The sequence below is a fragment of the Hyaena hyaena genome, unplaced genomic scaffold, assembly GCF_003009895.1.
Source record: "Hyaena hyaena isolate Hyena2069 unplaced genomic scaffold, ASM300989v1 scaffold_320, whole genome shotgun sequence".
Lineage (NCBI taxonomy): Eukaryota > Metazoa > Chordata > Mammalia > Carnivora > Hyaenidae > Hyaena > Hyaena hyaena.
This window is the reverse complement of record NW_024080952.1, coordinates 1,415,581-1,431,656: the sequence shown is the minus strand read 5'-3', so window position 1 is coordinate 1,431,656 and position 16,076 is coordinate 1,415,581. Positions and strand designations below refer to the sequence as shown.

Genomic DNA, 16,076 nt, shown 5'->3' with positions numbered 1-16,076 from the left:
TTCAAAAACTGTGAGATCATGACCTGAGCCAAAGTCAGACACTTAAACAACTGAGCCACCCAAGCACCCTTACATTGTTTTCTTTCTTAATATTTCCCTGAGTCTAAAAATATCACCTGAATTACAAGGTCTACATTAGCATCCTTTTAAGGTAATCTGTTTCATTTCTGACAGATTTCAGATACTTGAAGCATCACAAAAACTTCTTTGTGGTTCTGAGAATTAAAGAGGTCAGTGTTTCCCTGATAAGTACACTGTTAGTAAGTACTTTTAAATTTTGCAAAATTGCTATCAACTCACTGTTGAATAAAGGTCGAAACTAAAAATATTAATTTAGGTCACTTTACAACAGGTAACAATATATTCTTCAGAGCCACTATATTTACCACTCCAGAGGGCAGAAGAATTCCTTTTCAGTGTCTACACTCTTTGTTATGGAGCCTTGACCTTGGAACTTGAAGCTGGATTGAGCATAGAAGTTTGTTTCTAAAGGCCCCATCTTTGTGACCGGTGGTCAGCGAAGGCTGATCCTGAAAGCTGAGTTTCCCAACATGCCCTGGGCACTGCAGATCTTGCTGGGGAGTAGTTAATGTGTATGGCCCTATCCTTCAGTGGGAAGAACACTCTTTTTATTTTTTTCATAGAGCAAAATATACCACTAAAGTGAACAAGAAATACTACAGTTATGGTCTGGATGCGTAGAATTCTAGTCCTTGAGATTTAATCCTTATGGGGTGAGTTAGACATGCAGTAAGGTCCCATGATGGTTACTGGCTCTTCATCTTGCTGATGCAAGATGGGGACAGAGTATGGCACAGTCTCGGAGACAGACTGCCTGGATTTCCCTCCTGGAGTTTTCTAGGTTGTAGTGACTATTGTCGTAGATCGTTATTACACCCACTAGAATGTAAGCTTCACACGGGTAAGGGGTTTGAGACCACATCTTCATTGCTGCCTCCTTGGTACTTTGAACAGTACCTGGCACATAGTATGGACCCATATACGATTGTGATTATCAGTTGTTTTTTTAATTTTAGAGAGAGAGTATGTGGATAGGGATAGAGGGGCAGAGGAAGAAAGAGAAAATCTTAATAAGACTCCATGCTCAGTGGGGAGCTTGATGCGGGGCTCAATCCCATGATATTGGGAACATGACCTGAGCTGAAAATAAGAGTCAGAACCCTCAACCATATGAGCTACCCAGGTGCCCTGTGATTATTAGCTTTTATTCAGCAGATACACATATGTTCAGAGCTATTGCATTTTCTTTTCTTCTCTCTTGCTGGCATGATTTCCCTGCTCAAAATTCAGGCCTAAGCTCAAATATTATTTAGCAACCTCTTCCTTCCCCCCACCATCCCACATGGCTTTAAGCATTTACTTCATAAACACCTGTACAGCTTTTAATGTGCTGGGTACATCTAAACATTTTACCAATATTTAAGTCACAACAGTCCTATGAGGAAGCTTTATTATTATTTCCATTTTACAGATGGAAAAGCTGAGGCACAGAGAGGCTAAATAGCTCAAGGTCAGACAGCCAGGAAACTTAGCTGGCTTCAAACCCAAGTGGTCTAGTCTCAAAGGTCATATGCTTAACCACCATGCTATGTCGTTTACCATATTACCTACTTTATTTCTGGCATCAGCAATATATGACTGGGGTCACATCGAGCCCTTCATCCCGTTTTTGTAAATAAAGTTTTATTAGAACACAGCCACTCCCATTCTTTAAGATAGGCTGTGAGTTCTGTCAGAGCAGTGTACCGTTGAGTAGTGCCCCAGAGGTCGTACGACCTCCCAAACCCAAAACTATGCACTGTCTGACTCTCTACTGAAAAGGTTTGAAAAAGGTTGTAAGTTCCAACAGAGCAGGCGCCTTTCTTGTTTTGTTCACCCGTGTGTACGTGGTCGCTCCGGACACAGTGCCTGGCTCAGAACTGGTACACAATAAATGTTTGCAAATAGAGGGAACGTTCCTCTATGATGCTGCAAAGCTCGGTGTCATTATATTTAGCTCTTGATCCCTTTGACCTTTAAAGGATATGCCTTAACAAAAACCTTTTCAATTGAATCTCTAGGTCCGGAGGTTGCTATGTTAATGCTGCTTATTTTTGGAGTATTGCTTCATGGTGTTTCACTGAGTGGCCAAGAGGAGGCTTCTCCCAAGGCCGATGGCATTCCAGGCGAGCCTCTGTTTAACTATGCCAGCATCCGCTTGCCCCAGGAACACATTCCCTTCTTTTTGCACAATAACAGGCACATTGCCACGGTCTGTAAGAAAGACTCACATTGTCCTTATAAGGTAGGTACTCAGGGTTTTTTTTTCCTCCTCTCATTTATTTTTAAAAGGGTTTTAGTTCTGTTTTATAACCTGAACTTGATGGTTGCTTCCTGTGAGGTAGCGGTAAGACTGTTTGCATTTTGTCTAGTGCTGCTAAGTCACTAAACTTTGCTTAAAATGATATCCTATTCAGGAGAGTGAGATTTAAAATTGAAATCACTAATAAAATTTAAAAGCTAAATCAGTAATAAAATAAATAGGCAGCCAATACTATCAGTATAAATTACATTTTATATGGACAAGAAGGTCTAGTTAAAAGTAACCAAAGAATTTCACACCTCTTCTTTCTTAAACTGCACCTGAGAATGTCTCTTAGCGTTTATTAAGGTAATAACACCTCCGCCTCTGTCTCCACCTAATTATGATTCTTACTGTGGCCTTCCTGCTGTTTTAAGGTTGTCAGAAAGGCCTCAAATTGGAGCCCATTAAGACATCTCACAAGGTCGCAGAGATCAAAGCTGGGGCTTGTGAGACACTTCCTTTCCCATGGAGCCTGCACAGGAAGCATATGGACAGGCAGACCTGGGAATGAGCCCAGCATTGCTTCTGGGCCTTGCAGACCAGCGGCCTACAGTCCCTGGCCAGCAGCAGCTGCTGGGACCCTCCAGGGCCACAGAACTGTCCCGTCTTGTGGCATTGCTGCTCATCTTGATTGATGAGTAAAGTTGCTGATCCATTTAATTTGTCTGTGGTTCTTTTGATCATAGAAATTTCATTTTGTGACTCTTGTGGGACTGCTTTTTAGAATCACTTTGCTCCCTGAGAAAGGCAGTTTCATTAAGTTACTTGACGAAATTCCAATGCAAGTGGTCTTTGGTAGTGCAGGGAAAGCCTGCCCTTTGGTTGGGGCAGAGATGTGGTGTTGGGGGAGCGGGGATTAAAGACCATTGTTAAGAACTCTGAGACTGCCATTCTTAGCGTTTATTCTAATGGTTTTTATTACATGAATATGTATTCTAAGATGTAAGAGTGAAAGTTCTGTAAAGATTTGTTTTTTTCATAGAAATAGCTAGAGTCGGCCCTCCATGTCAGAAAAAGGGAGACCAGTCTAAAGGTGCACGTTTTATGTTTTAGAAACACTTAGAGAATCTAAAATACTGCTGGGGTTATGAGAAGTCCTGCAAACCAGAGTTCAGGTTCGGCTACCCTCTTTGCACCTACGTGGACATGGGATGGTAAGCTTCGAGATGGAATCCTCCTCCCCTTGAAATTCTCTTCTTTAATGTTTATTTATTTTTGAGATAGAGAGAGAACACATGTGGGGGAGGCACAGAAGGAGAGGGAGACAGAGGGTCCCAAGCAGGCTCCTCCCTGTCAGCACAGAGCCTGATACAGGGCTCAAACTCACAAACTGTGAGATCATGACCTGAGCCAAAGTCGGACACTTGACCCACTGAGCCACCCAGGCGCCCTCTCCTCCTCTTGAAATCATCCTTCTCTGCAGTGTATGCTGATGCCCCACTTGCCAGCCAAACTCTTTTGGTTTTAGTTAGTAATTCTTTTAGATATGAATTTGCTTCCACAGTAATAAATTCAAGTTGACTTGCCTCCCCACCTTCCTGCCACCCTGAGCAGGAATATCTCTTTTTTCCTCTACCAGAGAGAGAAAACAGTATGGATCACTGGAAAATATTTCCCCCCAACAAACACTAAAAAGTTAAATTGATGGCTTCCTCTGGAGTGTGGAGGAGAGTGTGAAGTATGGAGTTAGTATTTCCAGTGTATTCAAGGTTAGGGGAGTAAAGAAAATACAAATAAAGTAATTAGCTCATTTTCTTCAGTTCCAGATGACCCTAACTTAATAAATTTCTGTGTGTGTTTTTAGTAAAAGAGAATAAGCCTGTAAATAACTTATTTTGGTAACTTGATGTTGCAAAAGAGTTACAGAAAGATTATGATAGTTCAAAAAAATTAATGGCAAACTTTTAGTAAATTAACCTTTAGAAAGGAAACTCAAGGCTCAAACAGTTACAGAAAAAGAAAAATCATAGAAGCTTTGTGGTTGTGAATAGGACAGATACCCTTGAATCAGCCCAGGACATATTCTGGAAACAAGCTGACTTTGGATACGCCGGAGAGCGCCTGGAGGAACTTCATGTGCTCTGCCAGCCTAAGGAAACGGTGCGTGTTTATTTTCAAATCCTCGTTAGTGGTTGGTTTGTCATGTAAAAACAGGGCTCCATGAGACGAATCCTTAGTCATGTATTTATTGGCTTCAACTTAAAATTTTTTTTAACGTATGTGTTTGACACACACACACACACACACACACACACACACACACACACACACACGAGTGAGGGAGGGGCAGAGACAGAATACAAAGCAGGCTCCAGGCTCTGAGCTGTCAACACAGAGCCCAAGGAGGGGCTCGAACCCACAAACTGCGAGATCATGACCTGGGCAGTAGTCAGACACTTAACCGACTGAGCCACCCAGGTGCCCCGGCTTCAGCTTTTATTTAACTTTTTTTTTTTTTTTTAATTTTTAATGTTTGTTTATTTTTGAGAGAGACGCAGAGTGCAAGCAGTGGAAGGGCAGAGAGAGAGGGAGACGCAGAATCTGAAGCAGGATCCAGGCTCTAAACTGTCAGCATAGAGCCCAACAAGGGGCTCGAACCCACGAGCCGTGAGATCATGACCTGAGCCAAAGTCGGACGCTTAATTGACTGAGCCACCCAGGTGCCCCCCCATTTAAAAAAAAAATTTTTTTTAAATGTTTTATTTATTTCTAGGAGAGAGAGAGAGACAACGTGAGCAGGGGAGGGTCAGAGAGAGAGGGAGTCACAGACTGAAACAGGCTCCAGGCTCTGAGCTGGCAGTCAGCACAGAGCCTGATGCGGGGCTCGAACCCACGTACCGCGAGATCATGACCTAAGTGTAAGTTGGACGCTTAACCGACTGAGCCACCCAGGCGCCCCTAAAAAAATTTTAATGCTTATTTATTAACTTTCTAAAACAAGTTGTCCTGTGTCATTTGGAAGCTGCATCCTCATTTTCACAAATGTATCAGGTCATATTTTGAAGCATTTAAAATATAACTAGGTTTAGAATTTTCCCCCAACTTATGCTAAAGAAGATAAATTGATAAATTGCTTCTTTCCAAATTCCTTCACAAGTCATTCGGGAGATATGATCACCCCCACCATATTGCTCTGTGTTTGTTTAGAGCTTTACAGGTTGCAAAAAGCTTTTTTCTATGTCAGCTAGGTTGACTTTCACAAGCCTTAGAACAGATAGACAGGGCAGGGTTTACTGATGCTGTTTGACAAGAGAGGAAAACACAGTCCTCAGAGAGGTTAAGCAGCTTCTCCAGGACCACCCTTGTAGACTTCTATGTCTAGAACTCAGATACAGATCTCTTCTGTGTGTTTTCAGCCACGCCTGCACTCATTGGGTCAGCCAAGCACGTTGCTCAGAGCCAGGTCTGGGTAGTCAGAAGAGCAGGCTCCACAGGGCAGGGTTCAAAACCTGATTCTTAGAGCACCTTGAAACAACCTTGCCATGTTTCAATTTCTTTTCTTTTCAGTCTATGCCTGTGTCATAGCTGATGGTCGGGATGCAGTGGGATTCTGCTTATAAAAATACTCAGTGCAGGACTGGACTTCCAGCAAAGGGCTCAGGGTTAGTTTTTAAAAGTTCATGGTGTTGTAAAAACTTAGTATTATTTTAAGTTTATTTATTTATTTTGAGAGAGAGAGAGATTGAGAACACGAGGGAGGGAAAGAGAGAAGGAGAGACAGAATCCCAAGCAGGCTCCTCACCATCAGCGTAGAGCCTGATGCAGGGCTGGAACTCATGAACTGCAAGATCATGACCTGAGCTGAGATCAAGGGTCAGACACTTAACCAGTTGAGCCATCCAGGCACCCCTGTAAGCACTTACTATTACGATTAAGGTCTCCTATCTGCAAGGGTTCTTGAACTCTGGCCATGTCTCTGACCTCTCAGGGGTCTCTGTTATCTCCAATCTAGAAAATTAAAAAAAAAAAAAAAAGTTCTTGTAATTCACTTCATTAAGAAATGGAATATGTGCTCTATGGTGCCTTTGGAGATAGCACATAGTAGAACTTGAAGCAGCTGTAGGGAGGAAGATGAACCCCCAAGGAGGAAGGCGTGGCTTTCACCTGCACTGCTGCAGGGCACCCTTACCAGACACTGTTTTGTGTGTGTCTCATGGTTTGGCTGGAGTCCAGCTGTTCTTGTAGAAGGCACAAAGGGAGAGCCACACCACACCCCACACACCTCCTCCAAGGCAGTTTGTAGAATGCTTTCCTGGACAAGATCTACACTGACACATTTTGTGCGATCAGACCATGAGCCCTTACCAACTGTGGATTCCAAAACACCAGGTGGGTTAAGGTTAAGGCCTTGTGTTCATTGGGAATTATGGGGAAACAATAAAATGACATTTAAATCTATAAATAAAATCCAGAGGAGATTACAGTTTTTGAAACTGTCCCTATTTCAGCACAAACCAGACATGTTAAAAAAAAAAAAAAAAAAGGCAGGGTCTGGTAGTTGACTCTTAAACTCTTTTATTACAGTGATTTAAAAAACATTGCCTTCTTACTGTTGAGACAGAGACTCCGAGTAGTTTTATAGTTTGTAGAGAGCACCTCTTCTTAAAATTGGCAACCTGCCCTTCTAGCCTTCATTTCACTGTCTTTTATGTGTGCATCCTTCTTTGTTGCATTTGGCTTGGCTTTGAAAAATGCTTTTCACCATAGCTGTGAAATAGTGACAGCACTGAGTGCTTTTTTTTTTTTTAAGAGCACAACTAAACCATACATAAAGCACTTGGCCTTAAAGTTTGAGATGATATAAATAGAACATTTGGGGGTTCTTCCTAGTAACCTCAGAGAGTGCATAGTAGCAAAACTATGCTTGCCCACAGTCTGCTGGGGGAGGAGAAAAGGCATCCACAGAGGTAGCCTTTCATTGCTATGGTTTCACCCTGAACGTGGACATCCAGTCAATGTGTCTAGCAAGGCTGAGTGTGGCCTCCAAATGTTAATTCCTCGAGTTATTTTTTTCTTTTTTCTCCCCCTCCTCTCAGAATGACTCAAGTCTGGTGTGTTCCCGTTACCTTCAGTACTGCAGAGCAACCAATCTCTATCTTGATTTAAGAAACATCAAGAGAAACCATGACAGGTATTTTGGTGGTTGATGTTAAAGTCTAATAGAAATTCTAAAATATTTCCAGGTCCAGGGATATGCCTTGGATTTACTTCATAATAATATGGCGATGAGGTTGGGGAATGGGTGCAGGATGGGAGACCCAGTCAAGCCACAGGTTGATCATTGTGAAGCGGGGTTAGGGGCCCAGCAGGTTTCTGTACCATTCTGCTACTTTTGTTTTTGTTTGAAACATTCTATTATAAAGAGCTAAATTCTAATGAGGAACCGATTTTGGAAATTGGTAAACCACCTAAGTTACATCAGCATTGAGCATTGATAACATTTTCCGAACCCAGCTTAATTTTTTGTCATCTGCCAGATTTAAGGAAGACTTTTTCCAGAGTGGTGAAATTGGAGGACACTGCATGCTTGACATTCGTACGTTGATGTCTCAAGGTCAGCGCAAGAGCCCTCTGCAGTCCTGGTAAGATTTTACATATATATGTTTCTAAAATATTTGTTTTTGGGAAGCCTGGGTGGCTCAGTCGGTTAAGCAGCTGACTTCAGCTCACGTCATGATCTCACCGTTCATGGGTTCGAGGCCCGCGTCAGGCTCTGTGCTGACAGCTAGCTTGGAGCCTGGATGCTTCAGATTCTGTATCTCCCTCTCTCTCTGACCCTTCCCTGCTCACACTGCCTCTCTCTCTCAGAAATAAATAAAAAACATTTAAGAAATTAAAAAAAAGAAACCTCTTTAAAAAAATAAAAATAAATAAAATATTTGTTTATAGTTCCATCACTTTCAAACCTTGTAATGCACTTTTAAATGGAAAATGTTACTTTATTTGTAGAGAATTTGGCATGAGCTTCCAGGGAGTAATGGCTACAGAGTGAATATATTTGAATATATTTGAATTAAATATATGTTTATAAAATAGTAGGAAGTATGATACAGGATTTACTGACTGCCAATGGAAGAAAAAAATCAGTTCAAAAATGAATTTTTATTAACTTCATAATTGTGCATGTGTTTGAGGAACACATGTTTTAAAGAAAGAAACATTTATTGAAGTACCTAACAAGCATATAGAGGAGGGTACAGTTTGGATAATGAAAAAGTAAGCCTAGCTGTGTAACTCTTTCCCCGGTGAAACGCACACCATCCCCAGGACCCCAGACTCCCCTTCAAAGGGAAACCCTACCCTGACTTTCAACACTTCTGATCAGCTTTTTGAACTTTATATAAACCAGGGAACATATTTTGATTTGAAACAAATTTTTTAAGTTTATTTCTTTATTTTGAGAGAAAAAGAGAGAGAGAGAGAGAGAGCCAGCATGAGCAGGGGAGGGGCAGAGAGAGAGGGAGAGAGAGAATCCGAGCAGGCTCTGTACTGTTAGCACAGAGCTCAACGTGAGGCTCAAACCCAGGAACCATGAGATCATGACCTGAGCTGATATCAAGAGTCAGACGCTCAACCTACTGAGCCACCTGGTGCTTCTTAAACATTTTTGCTAATTCTGTGGTCTAAGTGACTCCCTCTAGAAATTAAGAAATTAGGGTACTAAAAAAAACCTTTTTTTAAAATTTAAAAATAATTGTAGACTTCCAGAAGTTTAGATGTAGTTTCCATTGTACCCTTATCCCAGCTTCCTCTAATGATGACATCTTACATAACCATAACACGATGATCAAAACCAGGAAACTGACATTGCTAAATAACAATAAGTAAACATATTTGAATTTCACCAGTATTTGCATGCACTCTTTTTTATTTTTTATTCTTGGATGCATAATTCTATGAAATTTATATCACATGTCTGTGTGCATGCACCCACTACCATAATCAGGATACAGAACTGTTTTATCCCAAAGAAACTCCCATGCTACCCCTTTAATCTAGCTGAGCACTCAATTCCAATGTATATGTTAGGTTTTACATGCACCACCGAGCAATTGTGTGACAACAGGTGGCTGTCCTACAATTCAACTCAATTCTGACACCATCTATCCAGAGACAGCATCAGATCCCACATAGGTTAAGGGCTCAGTCCCACAAACTGTCCCCCTGCCCCAATTTAGAGCCCAGTTGCAAGCCCAGGAGGTCACCTGTGCTTCTGACCGATTGGCTGTAGATTGGGTTAGGTTAATTTGCTGGAGTGGTTCAAGTAACTTTGAGAAGCATTTTGCTTACTAGACTACCAGTTTATTCTAGAAGGATATAGCTCAGGAACACCCAGATGGAAGAGTTGCATAGGGCAAGGTGTGGGGAAGGGGCACGGAGCTTCCATGCCGTCTGCAGGCACCCCACTGTCCCCGTATCTCCACGTGTTCCCCAACCCAGAAGTCTTCCAAGCCCTCTTCTGTTAGGTTTTCATGGAGGCTTCATCACATAGGCATTATTGCTGAAATCACTGGACATTGGCAGTTGATTCAAACTCCAGCCCCTTTTTCTTCCCCTAAGGTGTGGGGAACTTTCAATCCCAACCCTCTAATAATGGTGATTTTGATTGGGTGATTTGGTGATTCCTTTGGTAGCCAGTCCCCAACCTTAGGGAGGTTGTAAAGTACCACATTAGCATAACAACAACACCTTTCTGACTCTTACTGCTTGGAAATTCCAATGGATTTTAGGAGCTCTGTGCCAGAGATGGGGATAAAGACCAAACATGTATATATCTTATTATAAATCACAGTATCAAAAGTCACATAGGATAGTCATATATAATGTTAATTTTTGAGGTCAAACATTCATGCTGAGCAAATGCTTCAAGATAATAGTCCACCATACATTTGTAGGGCATTTTACAGTCTACACAGCAATACCTTCCTTAACTTAAAAATTCAACTGAATAACTTTGAAGATCCTAGTTGGCTTTATTCAGCAATTCATGAATTGGGCAGCATCCCATCTAGCAAACAGTGAAGAGCTCCAAGAAGCTATACAAAATGCTTCTGGTTTTATAGGCCAGAAGGGGGTGGGGACAGGGAAAGAGCAGATCACTTCATCTTCCCATGGGGGAAAGCGAGTCTTTGTGGCAGATGGCCTCATTGGTGCTGACCAGAAAATTACAGACTGGCTGGTTAAGACTCCATTCCTAGAGAAGTTGGAAAGTATAATTAGGTTAGGTGTTAAGCTTTGGTTGGGTAACATGGGCTTAGCACAAGTGACTCCATTTTGGGCCTCTTATTTCTTTTCAACACTTAATAGAGTTTTACATTAGGAGTTCCTCTGCTGCAGTGGGCCATTTGATTTCCTACTACATTTTGATATCTGATTCCACCTGGTGGTAGTTCCCTGTGGTATATTTATATTAGATATTTATTTCCACGTAAGAAATTACTCCAAAATATGCACTAGGGTATATTTTCATTCATTATCTATTTGATAACAAATTACTCCAAAATTCAACAGCTTAAGGCAGCAAACTTTATTATCTCATGAAGTTTCTGATGGTCAGGATTTGGAGGCAGCTTAGCTGGGTGGTTCTGGTTCAGGATCTCTCACAAGGTTGCATTTCAGCCGTTGACAAGGGTTTAGCTACCCCTAGGCTCCAGTCGGCTTGGAGACCCTGCTTCTAAGCTCACTCATGTTGTGGTAAGTTTCACTTTCTCTCTGTCTGGTGTCATCTTTTTGCCACACAGACCTCTCCCCTAGTGCTATTCAGAGCATGGCAACCAGCTTCTGGGAGAGAGACAGAGACAGAGAGAGAGAGAGAGAGAGAGAGAGAGAGAGAGGCAGAGAGAGACTGAACACTGCCCTCGGATAGGGGCTCTAGTCTTTGCATACCCTAATCTCAGAAGTCACATACAATCATTTCTGCCATATTCTGTTCATTAGAAGTAAATCGCTAAGTCCAGCCCACATTTAAGGGGAGGGAGTTAATCACTACCTCTTGAAGGAAGAAGTGTCAGAGAATTTGTGAACATATTTTTGAAACCACCATAATAATTTGGTATTGTGTGTTTTTTAAAAAGATTTATTTGGTATTTGTTTCACGCCAGTTGTCTCAAAGGTGAAGAGTTACAATCTTTAGGTTAACTCTAATTATCTCTTGGCACATGCCTGTGATTATCTTCTTTTATATGAAAGAAAACTGTGCCATGTGGTCTCCAAAGACATTTTCTAAGGAAAAGGCTTTACTTTCTAATGGGAAGCTAAGTCATCTGCTGTCTTTCTGAGGCAGTCTGTAATTTTTGGAATGCCATCTGTGTAGAATCCTAAAGTCTACTACAAGATCACAGGAAGCTTTTGTGAATCTTCCCACTTTACTGGAAGATTATTCAGCCAATGCCATGTGTAGATTTCTTCTTTGTCTGGAAAATTCCTGGTGTATCTTGTGCATGAGGCTGTCATTTTTGTTCCTTGTCTCAACCTTAAAATCAATATCAAGTTATATAAATGTTAGTAAGCTTGAGAAGTTCTACTTATCTTCATAAGAGCATATTCTATACATAAAGTCCCCCTAAAGAGCACATCCTGAGTTACAGTATTGCAGCATGAAGTTCAGGAGGATCCCTTTGAAACCATCTCCCAACTCTTAATTCCAGGTTTGCTGAGCTACAGAGCTATACTCAGCTCTCCTTCCAACCCATAGAAGATGCTAAATGTGATGTTGTTATTGAAAAACCAACTTACTTCATGAAACTGGATGCAGGTGAGAAGTTAAATTTGTCTGTTATTTTTTTACTTATTTATTTAAAAAGTTTTATTTAATGTTTTTTATTTTTGGGAGAGAGAGAGACAGACAGAGTGTGAGCAGGGGAGGGGCAGAAAGAGAGGGAGACACAGAATCCAAAGCAGGCTCCAAGCTCTGAGCTGTCAGCACAGAGCTTGATGCAGGGCTCCAATTCACATGCTGTGAGATCATGACTTGAGCTGAAGATGCTCAACCGACTGAGCCACCCAGTGTCCCCTGCCTGTTATTTATTAATTGGTGAATGAGGCTTTGTTCCTTTTTCGATATGCATATGTAGTGATTTCCTGTGACTTTCTGGGAGGGTGTGTAACATTCAGTAGTGGGTTTGCTTTTGGCTTTCTTCTCTGAAGACGGGAGCTAGTTTGAACTTCGCATTATAGAATACTTTTGGTATTTTAGCAGAGACCAGCACATTCATATCAGATGACTCCATAAAAGTTGAAAGATGAGAGAAAAAGGTATATGGACACCTTTTAACTAAATTTACCCCATCTGGTTTCTGTAATCACTTGATTTGTGTTGTACGTCCTTAGAAAAACTTAAAATGAAAAGCCATGTGTACATCATGGATAGGAAAGGAATGCCCATTGACCTCTTCTGGCAAACTTTCTAAGATCCTTTCCATGACTGAAGGGAACTGAAAATTCCTCTGGAAGTTAGCAGTGCAGTTTATTGTTGGGGGAAAAGAGTTAAAGTTAGGATTATTGTCCCATTTGTACCTATAGCTTCTGATCTCAACTTGCAAGGACAGCTTTAACTTTGTGATCCAGTTGCCCCAGAGAGGAGAAACATGGATTGTGCTATATTATGTGTCTTAGTATAAGAGATAAAGATCATGGGGCACCTGGGTGGCTCAGTCAGGTAAGTGTCTGACTCTTGACTTTGCTCAGGTCACAGTTTGTGAGTTCAGGCCCTGCGTCAGGCTCTGTGGTGACATCATGGACTCTGCTTGGGATTTTTGTCTCTCCCTCTCTCTCTGCTCCTCACCTGCTTGCTCTCTATCTCTCTCTCAAAATCAATAAAAAATAGACTTTAAAAGAGATAAAGATTATTACACCATACTGTATCAAAATGCATGAGGGGCTGGGCTTCCAGTGAAATATAGAGAGCCTTCTGTCACAAAAATTTCAGAATTACTGTAATTTATTGGTTACATTTTTAATGGGCTCTGTTTTCTGAAGCTGTAATTCTTATCTAATGAAGTATTAGGTTCAGATATCAGACCCTGTTGAGCTTTTGGAAATAAGAGCAAGAATGCTAGTTTTGAGGTCCTGACTCATGTTTTAAATAAGCAAATTGAAGAGGGGCAAAGCAAACTCTGTGCTCTGCCTATGAAAGAGGTGGAGATGCATGAGCTGTCACATGGATGCCCCTACTCAGGCAGTAAAATATGTCAAGTAGGAATAATAGGCTACTGGGCTGTTTCTTTCCTATATTTGTAAGTCTACTTTTTTCTTCTTACACCCTTAGCCCGGTACCCTTTTCACATTGACTCTCACCATCAGAGAATGAGCGTTCTGCAGAACACGACTCATTCGGGGGCGCATTTCTTGAGCGTGGGACCTGTGTTTTCTCCCTCCTTGATAAATCCTGTAACACCAAGCACTGGTCTGTGCTGCGTTCCTCGGTGCCTGTTACAAACTTGCTGTAGGATACATGAGCTGACATGTGTTGTGCACCCACCTCAACATAAGGATGTATTGTCATAGAACCTTCTTTTTCTTATTAATTTGAAAATATGCTCTTTGCTTAATTGTCCTGAATGCATAAAGGAGTCTTTCCAAATATTCCTCTAAGATACCAGTCTAGGGATGACTGGGTGGCACAGTTGGTTTGGTGTCTGACTTTGTCTCAGGTTGTGATCTCACAGTCTGTGGGTTCAGGCCCCTCATCAGGCTCTGTGCTAACAGCTCAGAGCTGGAAACTGCTTCAAATTCTGTCTCCCACTGTCCCTGCCCATATCCAGCTCACACTCTGTCTCTCTCTCTCAAAAAATAAACATTAGGGGCGCCTGGGTGGCTCAGTTGGTTAAGCGTCCGACTTCGGCTCAGGTCATGATCTCATGGTTTGTGGGTTCGAGCCCCGCATAAGGCTCTATGCTGACTGCTAGCTCAGAGTCTGGAGCCTGCTTCAGATTCTCTGTCTCCCTCTCTCTCTGACCCTTCCCTGCTCACACTGTCTCTCTCTCTCTCTCTCTCTCTCTCTCTCAGAAATAAATAAAACATTAAAAAAATAAACATTAAAATTTTTTAAAAGTAAGATACCAGTCTAAAAAGAATTTTTTTCCTCTTCTTTTTGTTTTATTGCGATGTAACTGACATAGAGCACTGTATAACTTTAAGATGTACAGCCTAATGACCTGACTTCTGTAAACTGAGTATTTTTAACTCTTATGTTCTGGCATGCAACATTATTATTAACCGTGGGAATAAAGTCAGAATATTTTATGATTTCTGCTTTTGAGAGTCACTGTTTTTCTTTTCAAGTGCATGTTTAAAAAAATTTTTTTTAAACGTTTATTTTTGAGAGAGAGACAGAATGCAAGCGGGGGAGGAGCAGAGGGAGAGGGAGACACAGAATCCAAAGCAGGCTCTAGGTTCTGACCTGTCAGCACAGAGCCCGATGTGAGGCTCAAACCCATGAATCATAAGATTATGACCTGAACCAAAATCGGACGCATAACTGACTGAGCCACCCAGGCACCCCAAACTACATGTTTTGAATGTCAGTTCTTGGAATATCATCTTGATTAGATTTGCACCTTGCCTGTTTGGATACTGGGTCCTGCATACCTAAGTCAAAAGAGCACATGTTTGGTTTCTTTTTAATGATGGACTTACAAACTTAGAAATAGCTGCACGCACACTCTCTTCCTCCCTGTTTGATCCGGCAGGATCCAAGTGGTCTTCATTACAGTTTCACTCTGTGCCAGGCACGGGGCCGGGTACTTTGAGGTACATTTTCTTTAGATTCCTCCTAAAAATAATGGCACCTAAATATAAGGATTTCCTGTTTCTCTTAGAGAAGCTAAAGCTTAGTGACTTGTATCAACTCTTCTGAAAACGTTGCTCCTGAATGGCTAAGCTGGGATTCAACCTGGTTCCTCAGACTCCAAAGTTCATGCTCTTTCAATTAGAACATGAGACACTCAGCCCTTCTAAAAGATAGTTGGTTAATATTTTCCGAAGAAGCAATGCTATAAATAGTGATTAAATGGGGGCGGGGGGGGTGGAGACAGGAATGAAAAAAACAGATGTTAATAGTGCCATCGTCGTCAGTACTTCTATGATAAATACATATTGCTTAATATATTTAAAAAAAATAAGGGATCACAAAAAATAAAATTACTCCTTATTGGCTTATATAGTTCTACCCCATTTTGTGCTAAATAGACTTCTATTATTTTTTTTCTTGCAATTTCTGCTCATTTGTTACTTAGTGTATATATGGGAAAATGCATTCCTGATTTCTAAACAGACAATTTTAAAGTGAATTTTTGAACCCAGTTATCAGTTAATTGAGGACTTCCCAAGTACAGATCCTTTCTGTATCCTTTCCTTTAGAAAAACTCGTATGTTTTTCTCCCAATTATCTTCAGTCTCCCAATTATCTAAAAGTCTATCACACTATAAATAAATGGGGTGGAATAAAAATTGTTTACTCCTTTGCTCTTTGGGGTTAATTAGCATCGATTTCTTTTTTCCAATACCAGGTGTTAACATGTACCACCACTTCTGTGATTTTATCAATCTTTATATTACTCAGCACGTTAATAATTCCTTCAGTACGGACGTGTACATCGTGATGTGGGACACCGTAAGTAAAAATGTGTTCTCTGCTTCAGCTTCGTCTTTGCCTGGCTCAGTAAATGTGCGACTCTGATGTGGTGAAATGGAATTTTTTAACACACACACA

At 41.2% G+C, this 16,076-nt stretch overlaps 1 protein-coding gene across 5 annotated transcripts in view; it reads left to right on the top strand.

Moving 5' to 3' along the window:
• The window catches only part of EOGT (EGF domain specific O-linked N-acetylglucosamine transferase), a 44,289-nt gene that overhangs the window by 1,843 nt on the left and 26,370 nt on the right, over positions 1 to 16,076 (top strand). For 2 of the 5 annotated variants that reach the window (XM_039248863.1, XM_039248865.1), the window contains 8 exons: positions 175 to 230; positions 2,082 to 2,305; positions 3,419 to 3,519; positions 4,357 to 4,465; positions 7,402 to 7,496; positions 7,843 to 7,947; positions 12,013 to 12,119; positions 15,874 to 15,977. In XM_039248863.1, the coding sequence (XP_039104794.1) occupies positions 2,096 to 2,305; positions 3,419 to 3,519; positions 4,357 to 4,465; positions 7,402 to 7,496; positions 7,843 to 7,947; positions 12,013 to 12,119; positions 15,874 to 15,977 (831 nt within the window). In that variant the 5' untranslated portion in view covers positions 175 to 230; positions 2,082 to 2,095. Of the gene's footprint in view, positions 1 to 174; positions 231 to 2,081; positions 2,306 to 3,418; positions 3,520 to 4,356; positions 4,466 to 7,401; positions 7,497 to 7,842; positions 7,948 to 12,012; positions 12,120 to 15,873; positions 15,978 to 16,076 lie in introns of those variants that run through there. The other 3 variants (XM_039248864.1, XM_039248862.1, XM_039248866.1) reach the window with 2 other exon arrangements.